General features: G+C 42.3%; 1 protein-coding gene across 1 annotated transcript; it reads left to right on the top strand.

The window, feature by feature from the left end:
- Positions 1-4949, top strand: S100P (S100 calcium binding protein P). Its single transcript, XM_021550717.3, has 2 exons — positions 1-716; positions 4666-4949. The coding sequence occupies exons 1-2, from the start codon at positions 579-581 to the stop codon at positions 4813-4815; spliced, it is 288 nt and encodes a 95-aa protein (XP_021406392.1). The 5' UTR covers positions 1-578; the 3' UTR covers positions 4816-4949.
- Positions 4950-20205: the final 15256 nt, after the last annotated feature.

The following is a 20205-nucleotide window of genomic DNA, read 5'->3' as shown; positions in this document are numbered from 1 at the left end:
TCTGCATGGCAGATCTCTGCTTTTCATCCAGAGAATCCCACTCCAAGTGTGTGCTAGTGACTTACATGGTTTCTAAGAAGGTCCTCGGTGTGGCAGAGAGGGCAGTCCAAGCCTGCAGCACAGTCCCTAACTGTGGTGGTGAGGGAGAGGTGAGATGCTCATCTTCCTCCTGAAGAGGAGGCTGATACTGCACCAAAACTAGTCTGCCAACTCTCTGCTCCCATAGGGATATCTGAAAGAACAAATCTTGAGCAAACAGCCAATAACAAAATCTGATTTTCATTTGTTAGTCACACTGTGTACCTTGAAGGAGAGGCTGATTTCTACTAGTGAGCAACTGGTTGTACCAGTCATGCCAGGGCAATTAAAAAAAAAATCTTTAGTTTTGAAAAGGTGTCGGCATGGAGGTGTGTACTCCAGATACAGGTGTTTGCTAATGGATGACTGTCCCCTGGGTGTGCAGCCACTGATTGGAGGGGACAGATGCATAAAGAACCCCAGAAGCAGAGCAGGCTCCATCCTCCAGGAGAGCCCTGAGGCTGTGCCTGCTCAGGAGAAAGCCAGGCTCCAGAAGCAACATGTCTCAGCTGGAAACTGCAATGGGAATGACCATTGCTGTCTTTGACCAGTATGCAAGGACTGATGGCAACAGGCAAACCCTCAGCAAAGCAGAGCTAAAGACTCTGCTGGAAAAGGAGCTCCCAAATTTCCTTGCGGTAAGAGAACAGCGCGGCACTGTTTCTGCGTAGCAGGTGCAAGAGCAGCCTGCAGGAACAGTTTTTAATACATTTTTAGGGAAATTATATCCAAAAATATGCAATGGCTTGTAGGAAAATTTGAAATTTTAAAAAGATTTTGCACAAACTGTGTAAAACTCATTTTAATATGCAGGGCCATTCCCTATTTGCTAAATCATCACTTAGGTTATCAGGACAATGGCTTTGAAACAGATTTGGTTTCAACTTCAGATTGATTGCAGATGGGGAATCTCTACCTAAATATTTATACATTTATCTTCTCTAGGTATTTATACTGCATACTCAGTATGCTCATCAAAATGATGCATAAATCAGAACAACAGATGAACTCAAAGCAAACTGGCATTTTTCTTTAACAGCAAAAGAAAGACATGTTTTGTATTGTACTACATAGATTTGTATGTAATCATAAAATGCATTTCAGTAGGTATTCAAAGTGCTTAATATATTCTAGTAAAAGCTTTAGCTGCTGGGGAGACAATTTCAATTTTTTTTAAAAATTTGTTTCCCTTCACTAAAAATACAGAAAATACTTTTACATACATTGTTCTTTCCACATTGGAGTAATGTTTCCCTATTTGTACTGTTTTGTTACTGTTCTAAATGGCAAAAGTCTAGAACCAAATGCTCCTTGTGTGGCTTTCAATTTTTGCATCCAGCATAGTTCAATTTTATAGCAACTCTTTCAGGGCACTGCAGCCAGGACACTTGATACAATTCAGTATCTTTCCATGCAAGCTATATTAATTCATCAAATGAAATCCACACCTGCTGGAGTTATGGCTCATAAATTAGAGATGCAATATTCAGAATGAGGACCAGTGGGGATATATTCCAATGTTTCTGAGAAACCTGTGTAAGATAGATATGTGCTTGTGACCCAACAGCATCACAGAAGGGCCCTGCTCTTGAGCATGGAGCTGTGTGGTACCCACAGCACCTCCATATAAAGAGAAAATAACCCAACAACAAAACCACAATTCTGTGATGGCATGGAAAACCCCCAGACACTTGGCATTTGGCCTAAATAAATTTAAACCAATAATATTCCTTGGTCCTGTCTTGCCAGACTGATAACTGCAATAAAAAACCTGAGAACATAAGTCTGACTTCAGAAAAAAAAAAGTTCTACCTGCATTTTCCTTCCATTTATATCTTTATTTTTTCATTTGCTAAAAAATCTAGGGAACAGTGTTTTTTAATTACTCGTGTATGCTTTTGGCCTTAGATTTGGTTATAACTGACACAGATCACAACTTTCTGGAAAGATCTTAAATAAATCAGACATAAATATCACAGGACTGAAGGACTGGACTCAGTTATAAAGAATTTCCAAAAAACAATTCCCATTTTTGCATCTCAGAAGTAATTCAGATGCTACAACTCGTTCATATAGTTCACTAAATAATTTGAAATATTCACTTATAAAATTAAAACACTTGAATTTACAAATTTAAAATTAATTAAACTTTCCATATATATTCATCTGTCAAATCTAAGGAAATGATTAAATTTTTCGTGATTTTAAAACCTCTGCATTTAAAGTGAAACATTAAATTGCAGGATGACAAATTTGTTAATTAGAACATGATCAAAAAATGCCTTCAGATTTAAATTTAGGTAGCAATAGTTTTATTGGGGGAAATTTTTCAAAAGTTTATATAATTTCTTTCTAGAATTAGATGAGATTATTTTTTTACCTTCTATGAAAGCCACACGGTTGTTCCCTAGCTTTAACAGGTCTGTACCGCCATCCCCTGTTTAATATTAAAATTGCAGCTTCAAAAATCCCTGTAGATTATTAGGAGCACCAAAAAGCCCACCTGTAAACAGCTTTTCTTTTTTAAAATCTATTCTGGCAAAATTTAAAAAAAAAAAAAAGAGAGATAACCCCCCCCCCCCCCCAAAAAAAAAAAAAAACAACAAAAAAAAAAAAACCAAAACCACAAACAGATTTGTTTGGTTTTTAAATTTGATTTTTAAAAATTTGTTTGTTTTTAAATTTGACTTTTAAATTTGATTACGCTATTCTTAACATCAGCCTTGAAATGTAGTGGTTCACAGAGTCACAGAAGCACAGAATATGCTGAGTTGGAAGGGACCCACAGGGATCATTGAGTCAAACCTCTGGCCCTGCACAGGACACCGCGAGTCACACCGTGTGCCCCAGAGCACTGTCCAAGCACTTCCTGAGCTGCCAGGCTGCTGCTGTGACCCCTTCCCTGGGGAGCTGTTCCAGTGCCCAGCCTCCCTCTGGATGAAGAACCTGATTTTTTTCCCTGATATCCAACCTAAAACCCGCCCCCCACACACACAATTTCATTCCCTGGGGTCCTGTCAGTGTCACCAGAGAGAAGAGATCAGTGTCTGCCCCTCCTCTTCCCCTCATGCACTGAGGTCTCCCCTCAGTCTCCTTTTCCCCAGGCTGAGCAGACCCAATGTCCCCCGCCACTCCCGACAGCTTCCCCTGAAAACCCTTCACCATCTCCACTGCCCTCCCTTGCACACTCTCTAATTGTTATCTGTTTCTGTATTGTGGTGACCCAAACTTCCCCCAGCACTTGAGGTAAGGCTGCCCCAGCCCAGAGCAGAGCAGGACAATCCCCTCCCTTGCCTGGCTGGCCATGCTGTACCTGCTGCCCCAGGACAGGGCTGGCCCTCCTGGCTGCCAGGGCACTGCTGACTCTTGTTCCACTTGCCACTGACCAGGACCCCCAGGTGCCTTTCTGTGGTGCTGTTCTCCAGCATCTCATTCCCCACTATGCCCGTACATCCAGGATTGCCCCATCCCAGGTACAGGATTCAGAACTTTTCCTTGTTCCCTTCATATGGTTGGTGACTGCCCAGCCCTCTCATTTGTTGAGGTGCCTCCACAGGGCCTCTCTGCCTTCAACAGAGTCAGCAGCTCCTCTCAGTTTTGTATCATCTGCAAACTTGCTCTGAATCCCTTCCAGTCCCATGTCCAAGACATTTATGAAGATGTTGAAGGGCACAGGGACAAAGATGTCACTGTGGAGCCCCTCTAGTGACAGGTCCCCAGTCTGATGTCTCCTCATCATGCCCCATCCATGAGCCAGTTGCTCAGCCATGCCATGATGTGTTTATCCAGCTGTGTGCTGGACATTTTGTCCAAAAGGATCCTGTGTGAGACAGTATTGAAAGCTTTACTGAAATCCAAAAAGAGGACATCAGCTGGCTTCCCTTGATCAACTAGGTGTGTTACTTTATCATAAAAGGAAATCAGGTTTGATAAGCAGGACTTTCTTCTCATGAAGCCATTCTGGCTGTGGGTGCTGATGTTGTTCAGTCATTCCATCAGAATAGTGGCAACTTAGAAGAATAATGACAATTTAGAAAAAGATTTACAGTGTTAATTCAAGCTCAGCATCCCACAGGCTTCAGGAGGCACCTTCCCAGCCACAAGCTCCTGTGAACAGCTTCTGCTGGGCCATAAGGCCATTGGCAGCACTCAAAGTACTTTTGAGGCTGTTTGCATATTTTCTGGGGTGGAAGTATTCAATGAAGCTTAAATTTTACTTTTGCCCCAGGTAAGTGTCTTTTTGCAAAACAGCAAGCTGCCTGTGCTCCAACTGATTCTTCCCAGGGGAATGGATAGGGAACTCATAGGAGTTAATTCATCTGGGGATTGTCCTCAGGGCTTTGTGCTTTAATGGTGATAAATGCTGTTTTAAATGTAGCAAACATGACTGTGACAGTGCACACTGCAGCTCTCAGATGTAATAAACCCAGGAGAACATGCTTTTGGTACTCACTGCTGCTGTGCAGACAGTGGGAACACACAGCACCTTACCAAGTGCCCAGAGCCCAACCAAGGACCTTGTCTGGAGAAGTTGCTGCACTGGGGTTGTGCATCCTCTCACCTCAACCTGCTCTTTTTCTTTTGCAGTCTGGGAAGGACAAGAATGCTATTGATAAAGTCTTCAAGAACCTGGATGAAAATGGAGATTCCCAAGTGGACTTCAAAGAATTTGTCATCTTTGTGGCAGCTCTGACTTGCTGCTGTCACAAATATTTTGAGCGGAATGCAGCCAAATAGTTGTCAAACTACTCACAAAAGCTGTCTTTGCCTGTGCTCCATATGCTAGTGATATGGATCCCTTCACTCCTTCCATGTACTGCTGTGAAGTTTGCAAGCACACTGGACTGTAAAAATAAACCCTACTGAGCTTATTTCCTATCCTGAATGCTAATTTCTTCTCATTTGTGGAACAGCCTGGGCTTAATGACTCCCACTAACTCACACTGAGTAGTTTCTCCCTTTCTCTGATTTTAAAAGTCTTTCCTTAGCCAAAAGGTTGATTATTCATACCATTGCAGAAGCTGCACAAGAATAAGGGCTGCTGGAGCCATGAATCAGTTGGAGGCTGTTTTTATACACCAGCATCTCTGGGATGCTCCCAAACCCACACGTGTGCCACCACAGCTGTACAGGACAGGCCTCACTGGCCTTTGAGCCTATTTGGTACCCTCAGACGTGTAGTTTTTGCAGGGCTACCTTGTAGGTTCTTCCTTGGTTAAACAACAAAACAATCCCAAACACCTTTTCTGTTTTTTTCCAGCATGGACAATTCTGTGCAGTTTTGTATGCTAGTGAGCCATCTCACCCAGATCACATAGATTTATTTTCTATGACATCATAAGATTTTTGTATAAAGCAATATATTGATATTGCTTTAAAATAAATTTAAAAACACTCTCAAATAGTGCCATAGTGTTTTTGCCTGAAGCAAAAATGCAGCAATTTTTGCTTCCTCACCTGAAAAATGTCTGTGTGGGGAAGTGGAAGAAATTGCTTTCAGAGGAGCAGGCAACAGACATCAGCTATTTGCAACTGAAGCAAGACTGTTTACAGAATCAAATCTATGTTCTGAAGCACTTTGCCAGCATGTCCCAACACAAACTGCAAAAACATTAAATTTAGTTCCTTCTTCTACAGAACAGTACTGTTCAATGGTATGCTATGCTAGCAGCCAGGGGAAATACCCTGTCCTACTGCATGTGCAAATGTGGTGTGTAGGTAGAGGTGCCACAAAGTCCCTCTGGAGCCCCTGAAAGATCGTGCAGCACAGCAAAAGCAGGAACAGGAGCTCAGTTTCACTGTGTTTCCTGAATCTGAAATTACATCACAGGTTTGACCCATTCATAACCCTATACAAACATACCTTGTTTAGGTGTATTCATCTTCTGGGGAGCTCGATGAGAAATTTTGGTCTTATTAGTTTCTTTCAGCCTGATTTAACCATTACAGGTTTTGTTTCATCTAGCTTGGTCTGGGGCTGGATGGCTGGAGATGAATTGCAACACATCCATTACACTTGCAGAAGTACCATTACCTGTGTTACTGATAACAGTAATACTTTTCTGCATTACCTGAGCAAGAAAACCATTAATCACCAGAATGTGCAAAAGTCTTCCCAGTCCAGAGATCCCAAGTTAGCCTTTTCTTCAGAGACTGCTCCATATCATTTGCCATTTTTTGAGACGTCTTTACAGCTCTAATCCAGGCTGGCTCTGCCCTGTGGCTGCTGTGCCACTTGCAAGGGCTGATTCCATTATTACATCCCTCACCATTTTGTCAAGCTAAAAACGAGCAAAATATTCTGCTTGTTGCAAAGAAAGCTAATTCTAAATACAGAGTCAAAAAATTCCTATATTGCACATTTGTCTAGTGAGTGGTATAAACCATCCTCGGACAATCAAATCTTGGTGATGCATATCAAAAATTGATCGGTATATCCTAATTTTTTTGAAATGTATTTTTATTTTTACAAGTTTAGCATTAACACCTAATGTTCTTCATTGCTTCAGAATATCCAGCCTCACTGATTTTTTTTGTTTTTTACCACTATGTGGCACTAAATGCAGCCTTTTCATTGCTCATTGAGCCCAAAAGTGCATGTATCAATACAGAATTAAAAGAAACTATGTTAAAATTAGAAAAAATAAATCAGAAGTGTTCATAACATGTCAATAAAATGTCAACTTTATTTCTGGACAAATACCATATGTCTCATCAAGGGCATTTACTGATTGCAGTGGAAGCAGCAGGAGCTAAGGGCCAGGCAGAGGCTCCATCTCTTGAGCTTTTGGAAGGATTTAGCTGCACCATCCCAATCTCATCCTTGTGGAAGTGTTTCCTCTCACTTGTAAATTGCAAACCTCCTGTGCAATTTATTGCAGCATTGTTCTCCACAGCATTGAAATGGCATTGTTCTTCATAGCATTGAAATTGCTTTTAAAACACAGCTTTTAAAGAGAATGTTGGTGAAAAGCTCTACCTGTCTTATGAGCTAAGGAATTCACCTTGTTACTCCATTTTATCAATCAGATCTTTAAAACCACATTATTGACCAGTGAGAGCAGTGACATACCCCACATTTCACTCTTATTTCATAAACTTCCTGCCCCCAGTCCAATACCCACACCACTTCATTCACCCATTAATGCCATTTTGTCCATTTTCCTGAAAATCTGTAGTTTTTTTCAGTGCTGGAGGACTGCTCACAGCAGTCCTGGTTGCAGCAGCCCAAAGCTGCTTGGTAACTGCTCCACCTTGCCAGAGGGGTTCTGGCTGACCATGATGAGCCCAAGTACCTTTGTCTCCTTGGGGAGCACCAGGGCTGTCCCTCACTGTTCTCATTGTTCCTGCAGCCCCAACCCTCAAAACTCTTACGTTTGTCTTGACCTCTTGGTCCCACATGAGGGGACACCTGGAGAGCTCAAAGCCCTGCCCAGAAGCACATGGATGCTGTGTCCTGCTTTGTTAACCCAAGGGAGCTGTGCCTGTTCAGAGCTGCATGAAGAGTGGGAAGAAGAGGGGTTCAGGGCTTTTTTCTTTTTCCCTACAGGTTTTTCAAAAGCTGTAACTCTGTGATGAATATTCATTTCAATGTAGTACTGAAAACTCAACTTGATGACACCTCACAGAGAAAATGATCCAGGAATAAAAGAAATTAACATATAGCTCCCACCTTACCATAGAACAAAAGTGACTTTTCAGAATATATTATTTAACCTAAAAGCATCTGAACAGAGTCACTTCAGTATCTTTCAATCCATTAATTTTCTTTCCCAGTATTATTGATTTTCACTATGAACCTACAGTTTACACAGAATATACTGTGTATTTCCTTCCCTCAGTAAACTTTTGTAACTCAAAGTTCAAGCTACAGAGACAGTAGACCTGGTTTTAAACCTTCAATTTAATTTCAACTTTTAGGCCTCAACATCTTATGTACGATGAGATAATTTAAGAAACTCTATAGGCAGCTGTAGGGGAAAGGAAAATAACATAAAAGGCAACTTGGAATATATAAACTAACAGCTGTGGCTTGTGCACATTTGACCTAGCTATCTGAAAGGAAAAAATAGATGGGAAAATATATTTCCAGCAAATGATAATATGGGAAATCATCATTTGTGATGTGATGAGTTCCAAATTAAGCAAGTATTAAAGGCAGAGGTGAGAAAGTCAGCTAAGCAGCAAATCAGCCAATAGATATTTTTGTAATACAGAAAAAAATATAAATTTATATTAACATCAGATCAATTCTATGGATTAAAATATTCCAGTACCTGTAGTTGCCATTTTGAAATCTAGTGGGCTACTATCAACACTCTTCAATTTTTAAAATGACATCTTGAAATCTGATATTTGAGTGTGCATACAGGAGAAAACAGGCATAATGTTATTACCTAACACTTAAGTCACTTGTGGACACTGATGCTGCCATTTTGGCTGGGAATATTCCTCGTTATTTTACCATAAAGTTCAAGGAAAAATTTGAAAAAAACCTCATCCAGTTAAGTACACTGTAAATCTCCCCAGCAATCCCAGTTTGGGACTGAAAACGGGAAGATTTCTTTCCCCAAATCCTCTGAGCATCCTACACTAGCAATGTGCACTTTCAACACTTGACCCGGAGTGTCAAGATCAAGCTTTTCTTAAAATACATTTTAGCTGCTGGTTTCCTTACAGAAGGTGGGCAGGGGAGGAGGAGGAGATATTACCTGTCTTTTATGTAACAGCCTCACTGTGAAATGCTCCTGTAAGAGCTGGGAAATTGTGTTCAAATCTTTCCTTGAGTGAAACCCACCCACGCCAGCTGCGTGCACCAAACAGCAGGAAGCCCATGGCACCTGACAGTGACTCCCACCATCGTGGCAGGTGCTCGTGGGGCTGGGAGCCTGGGAAAGGCTGCAGGAGAAGCAGCACATCTCTCTGGCAGATGGAGTACATGGCCAGTCCTGCAGGTGTCTGTGTCCCAGAGACAAAGTAAGAGCACATTCTGTATTTTAGTCATTTAATACAGACTCTTGAATGCAAAACACAGACCTGGCATAGTTGAAAAGATGTTTCTTGCCAGGCGAGTTCCCAAACCATTGAACAGTAGGAGCATGGTCACTGCTCTGGTCCTCTCTCTTGGACAACGTTCTCTGCAACAGGCTGAAAAGGTGACAGCAGAGGATGACAGGGAGCATCTCCTCCATCATTTTCTTCTCCTCCTTCTCCTCCTCCTCCTCCTTCTTACCCTCATCTTCTTCTCTGAGGGAGTGTCTCCTCCTCCTGCCCTGTGAAACAGCAGGTGATGCTCAGCCCACCACCAGCAGAGAGAGTCCTGCTGGTACATCTCCCCTGCCTTACATCTCCCTGCCTTAACCTTAACCATTTCCTGCTTCACAGCCCTCAGAGAAGCTTTTAAATAAAAATTAAAAGCTGACTCCAGCTCAGGCGCCTGGAGGGAATGATTGAGGTCTCTATTTTGCTAAAAAAGGTTCATGACTGCAGCCCAGGAGAGCTTGCCTGGCCTCCTCTGGGCCATGCCCTGTTGCCTGTGTCACAAAGCTCCCCAGCAGAGCTCATGCTTTTGGGTCCCTTGCTGAGGTACTTCTCCCACATGCTGGGAGCAGAGCCTTGGGGCTTAACACAGGTTTCTGCAGTCTGCTCAGATCCACCCACCTAGAAATTAGTCATTCCAGCAGCTAATTGACTATGCTTTTGTACCGCTTTTACAGGCTATTTTCTTCCCCAGAAAAATTCCTTTCTTTTTTCTTCCTAGTCAATAATTTTTTCTTAATCCTGTGCCAGCCTCAAAACCTGTGGGTCACAGCTCAATTCTGGAAACTGTTCATTGCATGAAAGGAGAGAAAATTCCATTTTTTTGAGAATACAGCTCTGCTATTCTCCAGCAGGTGATCAATAGGTGCATACACTATGTGATACTGCAGGACTAGGCACCAGAATATTTTATACATGAGTTTGAGTTTGTCTTTTAAAGTTTTCCATTGTATCCAAATAAATGTACTTATTTTCTTTTCCTCCTGATTTTATAACTTTCTATTTATATGCAACTGCCAATAGTATTTTCTTTTGTTTCATGACAAGAAGAAGTGGGTCTCTGTAGTATTAGGTAACTATTGACTGTTGCCTTCAGAAAGAACAAAAGGTTCCTGGAAAGATATTAATAAGAAAGATGAGCAGAGGTATGCTCTGGGAGCCAGAAACTTCCTTTCCAGGAGGAAAGTATGTGAACACAGAGACTGAAGCAACCTGCAGGTCCCTGCTATAGTTTTAGCCATGGGTTTAAACCTGATGAAGGGTTTAAAACGGTTTAAACCTGATGAAGGTTCGAAGACCCAGGATTGTGGGTTTGCTTTGGAAGCATTTTAATGTCCATGTATTTATTTCCCTTAGCCTGCAAAATCCTTGTTGTAGTGATTATAACTCCTTCCTTTCTCCCCATTGCCAAACCCTTCTCTGTAATTTAAGTCTGTGATGCTTTGACCAAGCAGTTTCAGATAGAGATGTTCTGGAAGCCACCAATACATCACAAAAGTCAATTTTGTGTTTCTGAATTAACTTTCCCACCTGTGCTCAGTCTCCCCATACTCTCTGTGAGAATTCCTATCTGTCAGTGCCAAGTTAATATGTTTAAAATACTGAACAGTAAAATCTGCAGAACGTCAAAGACCCAGTGCCCTCTGTTGTTCTTTCTGCAGGTGCAAAGAGAACTGTCTGAAATGAATTTTTAATTTTCCATGATAAAACCAACTTCTTCCTTCCTGTCACTGACTTCCCAAATGAAATGGATGAGAGAAAGAAAAAACCCAGAGTTGCAGTTGTAGGGGAACTGGAAAGGATCTAAAAGAAATAAAAATCCCAAGCAAGGCAGAGATGATGCTAGGCTTATCTTGGAGGGCTCTCTAGTTGGTGGTGAACATGTGTGCCTTGCCTAAGGCTCAGCCTGGGACTCAGCCTAGGACTGGGGCTAGGAGAAAGGGAAAAGCCCAGGCTGCAGTTTTAGGGTGCTGGAAAACACCTTCCAGAGCCAACTTGGGGCTGATGCTTGAATGTTTGATCTGAACATGTAGCTGGGTGCCCAGCCTTGTGCCACCTTACCTTCCAGATTCACAAGCATGCTGAAAGACACACACTCCTTAGGTTGGTAGTGCCTCCAGCCATCATTTCAGGGGTAGGTTCTTTTTAGTCTGGTTTTGGTAGGGATAAGTGCAACTCCTGCAAATCCAGGTGCTGGATCTTTCCATGGGGAGATTCTGCTGGCTCTCCCTCGTGCTGAGGCAGCAGCAGATCCTCGCTGACAGCCTGGCCCTGCACACAGGCTCAGGCACATCACCTCAGCTCTGTGAGCTGGAGAGGCAGGGAACACAGCAAAAGGCCAAAGGCAGTGGAGTGGGGTGAGGCAGACCTGCAGAACAGGGCATTCCCCCTATATCCTTGTTTTTCCCTGCTTTTCATGTTTTCCTTCTGTTCCTTCCTATTTTCTTCCATGCCTAATATGAAGGAACCTTTCAGCAGAAAGCCACTCTGTGGTTTACTCTGTAAATTACAAACCAAAGCATTTCTGTCCTGCAAAGTCCCCCAAAGACAAGCAAATGAGCTGTCCTCTTCTCGACAGAGGCGGCTGCTATTTTGGCTCACAGTCCAGCCTGCACAACGTAGTCCTTTCTGCTGAGTCCCACCCTGCTGCATGGCAGCTCAGTCTTTCAGCCCGCAGAGAATGAGCTGAATATAAGCAATGTGTGATTCCAATTTGCTCAGGCTATGCAAAATTACTTTATTTAATGGGCTGGTTTGCAAAAAGGTTCAGATACAACAAAGCTGTGATTTAGGCTGGGTTTTGCAGCCCTCTCAGTTTTAGAGCAATAAAAGTGAAGCAATGTTAACCTTCTTTCTGAAGGATATTGTGCACAGAAGCATGAGCTAAGGATCTCTCCATGGGCAGCCTGTCCTCTGCAGAGTTCAGCGCTAATGACGGCAGAAGGAAAAATAATTTTATTTTCCTGACACCTTTAATTAGGAAATGAAGGCTCTTCAAGAGACAGTTCAACAGTACTAAATAGCTGTTTAATCTTTATTTTGGGAAGTGTGGTGCCAAGCAAGTCCAGGGTCCATTTGGCTCTGTCTCCTCTGGCAATTATGCTTTTGGATTAAGTTTTCTTCCACAGGAATGTTTTAGGTAACCAGGAAAGCTGGGGAAAGGCTTTTTAGAGAGATACAGGGAGGCTCTGGACCAGTTCTCTGAGGATTAGGAGCAGAGCTGCTGACAGCAACATGCAGGTAGTGACAACCACGTGCTTCAGAAAAAGCTGAGTGAGGCTGCCAACCCTGGACAGGAAGGGGAGAAAGGAGCCACCCCCACCACCCACCTCACATACGAGGTCTGAGTCCAGACAGGATGCCAGTAAGAGGAGGTAGGTTTACATAGCTTTTTACTATTGCAAAGCAGAAGTTTGGCCACATTAATACTTTGCCTCACAGAGATGAGAGCATCTCTGGGCTTTCACATTAACTGAGCTTGGAAACGTTTCCTGCAGAACCAGCACAGGCAGAACCATCTCACAGAGAGCAGTAGAAGAAACAGAGCTGTAGAATCACAGACACTCTGCAAGGCTGCTGTAAACTGGCCCCATGGCTGGACTGAGACTCAGCAACTGTCCCACCTCTAACTCCAGGAGGTCATCTATAACATAAAGATTTGAATGGTGGTCACTAGCTGCTGCACTCTGTAGATGCTGGTATGACCTCACCCTTTCTTCTAAATCTACCTGTTCTTGGAAGAAATAATCTTCAAATTAAAATAAACCAGTTATTGGTATATTTTACCATCCTGTGGTATATACATTTTACTATTATTGTATTTTGGTTTTAAAAGTTTTTTTAGATTTCAAATTTTTAAAAATTAAAAAATTATTATCTGTTAAAGACTAGGGCTTCATATAGTGTTGTAAAATAAAAATAAAAATATTTTGAAAGATATTTTTTAACTCTGAAAATGTACATAGTACTGAAGCACATCTAGAAAAGAACATGAAAAGAAAAACAGAAGTATGGACCTGGTAAATGTGTCACAATTCATAGCCACATGATCTTTCCAAACAGCATCAAAAGTCAGCTGTACTTGGACCAGAAGTGGTGACCCTCCTCCTGCCTGGCTACAGGAATGCTGATAGCTGGTCATCAAACTTTGGACCTTGGCATAAAGGTGTGGGGATTAAGATTTTTGGTTGGAAAAGCCCTTAATGTGATTTGGAATAAAAATGCTGGGTCCCCATAGCAAAGAGTACTAAGTTTCACAGTTTGTCAACAATATGGGGTGATAAAAGACAATTGATGATAACACACAAAAGATCCTCAAATGCTTTGCTATAGGACATGGCTTGTTCTCTGTTTGCATAGTGCCTTTGTTTCAAAGTACAAGTGAAGGATAACAGTAGTGAAACAGAAAGCAATACTTGACAATGAAAGCAAACAAGTCATCAGCTCTGGACCTCAAGCAAAAACAATAGATCGGAGTTACAGAGGAAAAGAAAAGAGAAAGACAATGGGAGAAGCAACATAAAATGAAGGAAACAAATTCCTATGACTGTAGTTATAGCTGAAATTTTGAATGATAAAGAAATACATTTTTACTGCATCTCCTTGAGGGAAGAAGCAGAGACCATGTCTACCTTTCTTTTAGACCTCTTCTAGTGTTCTGCTTTGCTCATGGCAGTGCCTAAGTCTGCAATACCCCATTAGAATGGCTGCCAAAAATTTTGGATTATCTAGAGTATGCCTACCCTGCACTGATTTATCTGGTCTTCTGAGAAGCATTGAAGTACTTAGCAAAATAATTTTAGCTTTGTTTTTGTCCCTCAAACAGCCAGATTGCCCATGCCCTTTGCCCTCCTGTTCCACAAAGAGATTCTGCCTCACCCTTGTCATTATCCACCCTCCACTACCAGAGCTGGAACCGCTGTTCTCCCCTCCGTGCTCTCCTGTGCCATCGAGTGCTCTTCTGCCTCTGCTGGGGTGGGACAGTCTCAGCTGGGCTGGGAATCACAGCAGCCCCCAGGGAGACAGCAGAAGATGATGTGGGAAGACTAAAAAGTACTCTTACAGAGAGCATGGGGAAAGGATGGCAGGGGGCAGGAAGGGGGATATACAGAAATCACCTCTCAGGGCATTAAACCAAGCCTGAATTTACTCTTTCAGTGCAGGAAGGAACCAAACCCTTCACTGTTGTCCAAATAAAACCAGATGTATTAATTTCCATTGGCCACAGGAAAAGAAATGCAATGAACCAGCAGCCAAAGGACTAACAGTGATGTCTGTATTGTTCTGCAACCAGTTCTAGCCTCTTGCACTGGACAGAAGCAGACTCTGTCTTCCTAGTCCAGCCTGGGAAATCTTGAAAGCAAACATTTTGGGGCATATGGAGAAATTTGAGGCTTGGAGAAAAGTGAAGATTCTGCAAAAGACCGGCAATGTTAGCAGACACATCACACAAAGGCTTTGACCGTCTGAAAACTCAGAAATTAAAATTATAATTAACAGCTGTGCCAACAGGTTTTGGCTCCACTTAACATGCTCTCTCCAACCAAGGCTTGAGCCTTCATTTTCTTCCCAGACTGGCTTCTGCAAGATCAAGGACTATTTGCTCCAACAGGCTGGCCACTGACCCACACAGAGCAGCAAAGCTCAATGAAATAAAAGGAAAAGCCAGACTTCCTTTTTTAAAATAATCTAACTTTAAAAACAATTTTGATGCTGATGTAGTGTTCTGCTGCTGATTTTGCAGCTAAAAAAATCCCTATTTAAAGAGTTACTAGTTCTGAGTGGCACAGATGTAGATGGAGGCACAAACCAACCATATTTCTTAATATGTAACAGTTTCTAAACATAGTATTTTATATTAATTTAAAGAGATCTGCTTTAATTTATGCATGATGCCCAGCTCAAAGGAAGTTCAAATTCCTGATTTAGATCCCCAGGCAGTACGACAAGATAACTAAAAAGTGTTAATAATATCTCTCATGTTAGTCTTCTAACAGTTTTCAGAGCTGGAATCTTCCAAACTCCTCAGTGTTGGTCTAACTCTAATATTGTTGCTTCCAGTGATTGAAGGATTCATCCAAAATAGATCCCAATATGAATATATAATTTGGAATGTGGAAGTAAATTTATTTCTATTCTTATGGAGTAATATTTTGATGCTTAAATTACATTTAGTCAATCTTCTGTCATCCGTCATATAATTTATCCTGGTAGACCCTATGTTCATCTTGTTCTTGTTAAAAGTGGTTGATGCTTGATGACCCGAGCACATAATCAATAATATAATTTCTTTATTTGTATCAGGAGATTTTAGAAGTGCAACTCATAACATATCTCAGAAAAAAAGCCCTTACATGTGACATATTACTGGCCATCCATTTTGTGATTGAATACATACAGCAAGATTAGTTATCATCTTTAGCTCAGCTGTTATTTTTACTGTGTTTTCAAAGCCATGGGGAGGATTTTGTAAAGCTATTTAGCCTGAAGGAAGGGATTAAAGAGGTTTCTCCCCATGAAACATCTGCTGCAAATGTACTTTCTAATATTCGGAACAGAATGTTAAAATTAATCAGAAAGGGCAGGAGTCTCTTCCCTGGTCAGCAGCCATGCTCTCTGTTCATCCCACTGTTCTTTCCAGCCCAAACCAGGAGCTGCTCCCAGCACTATGGACCACAGGACTTCTTTGAATGTTGTGGTTCCCAGTACCTTGATGGGATACTTCAACTTTTTCCTCAGGCTCTTCTCCCTTTTGTCAATTAATGAGCAAACAGGACTTGAAGTGACTATTACAGCCAGAAGGTCCAACCAACCATGAGCTCCTTCCCTTCCTGCCCTGACTCCCAGACTCTGCACTCATGTGGTTTGGGTATATGCACTTACAAACACCATTTTTTCCAAACAGGTACCTGCTGGAATACTGTGTAATCATGCCTACTTTAAGCAATAGCTGATTATTTCCCCAAATGGAACCCATCATCTAGGATCCCCCTGTGTGATCTGTGTGATTTTAAAACCAAAAGAAAAGACTAGAGAATTAAACAAACTTGGATACTAGCAGTTCTGATACTGATATTGCCAAAAGTGTTGTCTGTACCTTTCCTCTCCTCACAAAAGGCTCTCTCCAGCCCACTTATCTCAGCCCAGAATAAAGCCTGTACTCCAGGGGCAAGGATAACTTTTTTTCTTTAGTAGGATAGGATTAGACTCTGCTTTTATAGAAAGCAGCAGAGGGGGAAAGGAAATATCCGGTCATAAGCAGGCATATTCACTACAGAGCAATATATACTGAGCAAACTCTAGTCTTAAAAGAAGTTGGATAAAAACAAATTCTCAGTTATTCTCCTGGTTCATGCAGAGGAGATTTCCAGAGAAATTGAGGAGACCCTACTTAATCTTAGTGCTTTCACTTTCATTCATTATTAAGTTTAAGAAAACAGTCTGGGATTTTTTTTTTCAATAAAGTGGAGAGAGAACTACAAAGCAACACTTATAAATTCTGGTCTTAGTAAACTGAAGCCTCAGGATGGTGGGGGAATGGCTTTCTGGTAGCATCACAGCATTTCTGTCCTCAGTTCATCCAGACAAGCTATGGACACTCTAAAACCACAATATCATTGCTGCTGCTGCTGCTGGGGCCTCATCAAAGGCAAGAACAGGAGTAGCACGGCTGTGGAGGCTGCAGGATGCTTAGCAGGACATAGCTGTCCTTGTCCCTCCATGCCCCCAGCTCAGAGGAAAGGCACTGAAGTGCCTCATTCCCTGGAACAAGCTCACCTGCTGCAGGTGCACAGATGTGAGTGCAGAAACAGTGCTGAAGCAATGGGGGTGCATCCAGAATGCTTGTGCTAAGAAATAACAAACTAAGGCAACAAATCCTAAACCTGGATGTTTGGGGACCTGCCAGGAGGCCCCGGCCCTATACTCTGTAGTATCTGGGAATGGAAGAGGTTTATTCTTGCAGAGCCAGGCTGTGCTAACAGAAATTAGATCAGACATTTTTAAAGTACTTGTTTCAGGCTGATGTATGGAAGAGTCAGAGAGAGAATTTCCAGTGCTGAGCATGAGGACAAGGTCATAAATAAGAAGGCACACAATAAAGCTCCAGCAAATGCCTGTACCTACTGCTACATTGCTAAGCAGGAACATTTCTGGCACACAACATTTGCCAGAAATCCTGGTGAATACATCCTGAAATCTGAGAGGATACAATAATTGAATGACCAGGATTTCTTTCCAAGGCAATGAGGAAGGGATGACAAGTCTTTTCCCATCACAGGCCATGCTCTGATAATTTGTGAGTCCACCTTCAGTGCTTTTTCAGACCTTGTGGTTGACAATTAAAAAGAAAGTGAAACATGTGAGGTCCTGTCTACTAAAAACTGGAGTAAATCCAGAGCAATGTCACAACAGGTCATAAACCAGCCTGTAAATAACCACTGAAAACCTGAGCTGTATTAAACTGTATAAAACTGGTGATATGTGATTATAAAAGGCTCTCGTTCCCCTTAGACTGTGTGCCCACAACCAGGTGACATGCTGCCCCCTCCATGGGGATGGCTGAGACACAACAATTGACTTGGCAACTGCTGCTGTAATAAAATATTTTCCCTCTGGATCAGAAAGCAATAAAAACATAGTGACAAAATGCACCCTGCATTTTTTTCTCCTGTAATAAATCTGCTTTTATATTTAAAGGACATGCATTTTCTCCTGGGAGACCACAACTATGGAATATTTCTCTCCTCAGAATACATTTTAGCAGCCCCATTTCTGTGTAAAGGGGTGATGCAGAAGTGCAAAAGAGGGGTTCTGTACAGGTTGCTGCTGGTGGAAGCACAGGATATGTTCAAGGGACATCCATGGGCTTTGCTGAAGATCTGCAGGGAGCAAGCCATTACACAGCTTGCAGGCTCAGCTGGCTAAGGCAGGACAGAGGTCTGCCCAAGCCTTCCCAGCCTTGGGAAAAGGACTGTCAAAGTGTCCCACTCTAACATGGTTCTGAGAATAGTCCATGGCAGGTGAGAGCACTTGCTTGTGCTGTAAGACCCGTACAGAATATTTACAGCAGTTGTGACCTGCTCTTAAAGCCTTTTGATGCAAGATATTCTGATAATTGCTTCTGTTGAGGGGTGGGTGTATGAGAAAGGAGCTAAAGCAATTTCCAGGAACATTCTGCCTTAGGGGACCCCTGCCTGGCTTTGAGGGACATGGAGCTGTTCCCTGAAAGGGGTAACTAGAAATAACTGCAATCTTACATGGCATCTGCAGCCAAGTCTCAAACAGAGATGACAAACACCTTGCCTTGAATATTTTCTTGGCTTTTCTATTTAATAGAGGTATCTATTAACTAATTGTCAGCCAGGGTTATACAACCTTCCCAAGTACAGCAGAATCAGGATTTCTGGTGTGCATGGTAGCTGCCTCTTTTCCTACATTTTTTGCAAAATAAAGGCATGCAGCGAGGCAAGCCTCTGAAACACATTTAATTAGATAGGCTGAATCTGCAATGTAGAATTTGGAAACTGTCCAGGTTCAGGATGGATAATTCAGTAATCTGGCTGGGTGATAGTGGACTCTGCTGATTTGTGTGTGAATCAGCTAGTGCTCTTTTGGCTTCCCCCTCCATCCCAGTGATGCATTTGACCAACCCTTCTCCCTTCTACAGTTTGTGGGGTTTTTCATATTGATATGCCTCTACCCTGAAACACAAACACACAGAGGGATAGAGGAGTGGAGGTGAACAGATGAACTTGCACAGTATTATGATCTGCAACTCAAGGTGCCTGTGGTCCTTGCCCAGATAACTCTACCCAAATTGTGGACTGCTCACAGGTTGAAATTAATTCACAATGATCCCAATCATTATTTAGCATTGTCTGAGAAGAGTTGGAAAGGTGCACATCCTCTGCATGGGGCCAGAGACAAAACCCCATGGGGCAGAGGGCAGTAGGGAAGGGGCAAAGCTCTCAGTGACTACAGTGATGGGTCCTGATGCTGGAGGAAAGAGGGAGACTGGGACCTGGGGGAATGTCTTCAGGGGAGGACAGAAAGCTCCAATTCTCAAAGCTGCACAGCAGATTAGAAAGAGGAGTCATTGCCTGGCATTTTCTCTCTCAACAGCAAACTGTTGGCCAGCTGCTGGGAAAGGAAATTCATCAAATTGCTTCCAGCATCACCTGGAGATCTAAAATAATTCTCAGGTAGCTTGAAAATATTTGGACATAACTGACTGTGGTAGTGCTGAAACCCCATGGAAAAACATGATGAGGAAGGGGGACACAAGGCTGAAAATGCAGGAGACCTGCTGTGTTTGCACAGCAGCTGCTGGTCCCTGGGCAGCCTGTCATCACTGCCTGCTGCTCACAGAGCAGGTGCTCCATGTGTGCCTGCAGAATGCAACACAAAAACACATCTGTGCTCCAGAGGATGCTTCAGCTTCCCTGGCCTGTGAGCAGGGATCCAGGTATGTCTGACAAATGAAGAGTTTTTAAATGACAGATGATATGAAGGTTGATTTCAGAGGGCTTTGTGTTCTTGACTGGGTTATTATGTGTGTAATAAGGCGCAGGCAGTGATTGAAACATTTCCTGCAGCTCTCTCCTCCCTCGTGTGAGCTCCCTGGTACTCACTAACACATTTGCTTTCACAGTACAATCTGCCTTTCTGTGGGGAGTGCTTATTTTCATCTGCCTCCCTGATGAAGTTTTGCAAGGCTGTGAAAGCAAAATATCTTTGAGACATCTAAAACTCAATTCTTTTAGGTTGAAAATTTTGGGGTTCCATTTTGGGGAAACAGCTATGGTGTAGTTCCATTGTAGGAGACCTTTCTAAAAGTCTGATTGCTGATATCTCTTTCAATTAATCACACTTTCCAAGACAGTTTATTTTATATGTCAGAGTTAAACAAAAGTGCACATATATCATGCAGATGCAAATAAACTACATGTTCAACTCCAATAGCATCCAAGCCTCATGAAATTACTTCCTGGTAGCTGGATGGATTAGCTGAGAACATTCTGCATAAGTATAGTGCTTCAAATTAGAGGTAAACCCATTGTTTTTGGTGACAGGGAAGCAAGGAAGCAT

This window comes from Lonchura striata, chromosome 4 (assembly GCF_050655825.1).
Source record: "Lonchura striata isolate lonStrDom1 chromosome 4, ASM5065582v1, whole genome shotgun sequence".
NCBI lineage: Eukaryota > Metazoa > Chordata > Aves > Passeriformes > Estrildidae > Lonchura > Lonchura striata.
The sequence above is the reverse complement of the archived record's forward strand: the minus strand, read 5'-3'. Positions and strand labels throughout refer to the sequence as shown.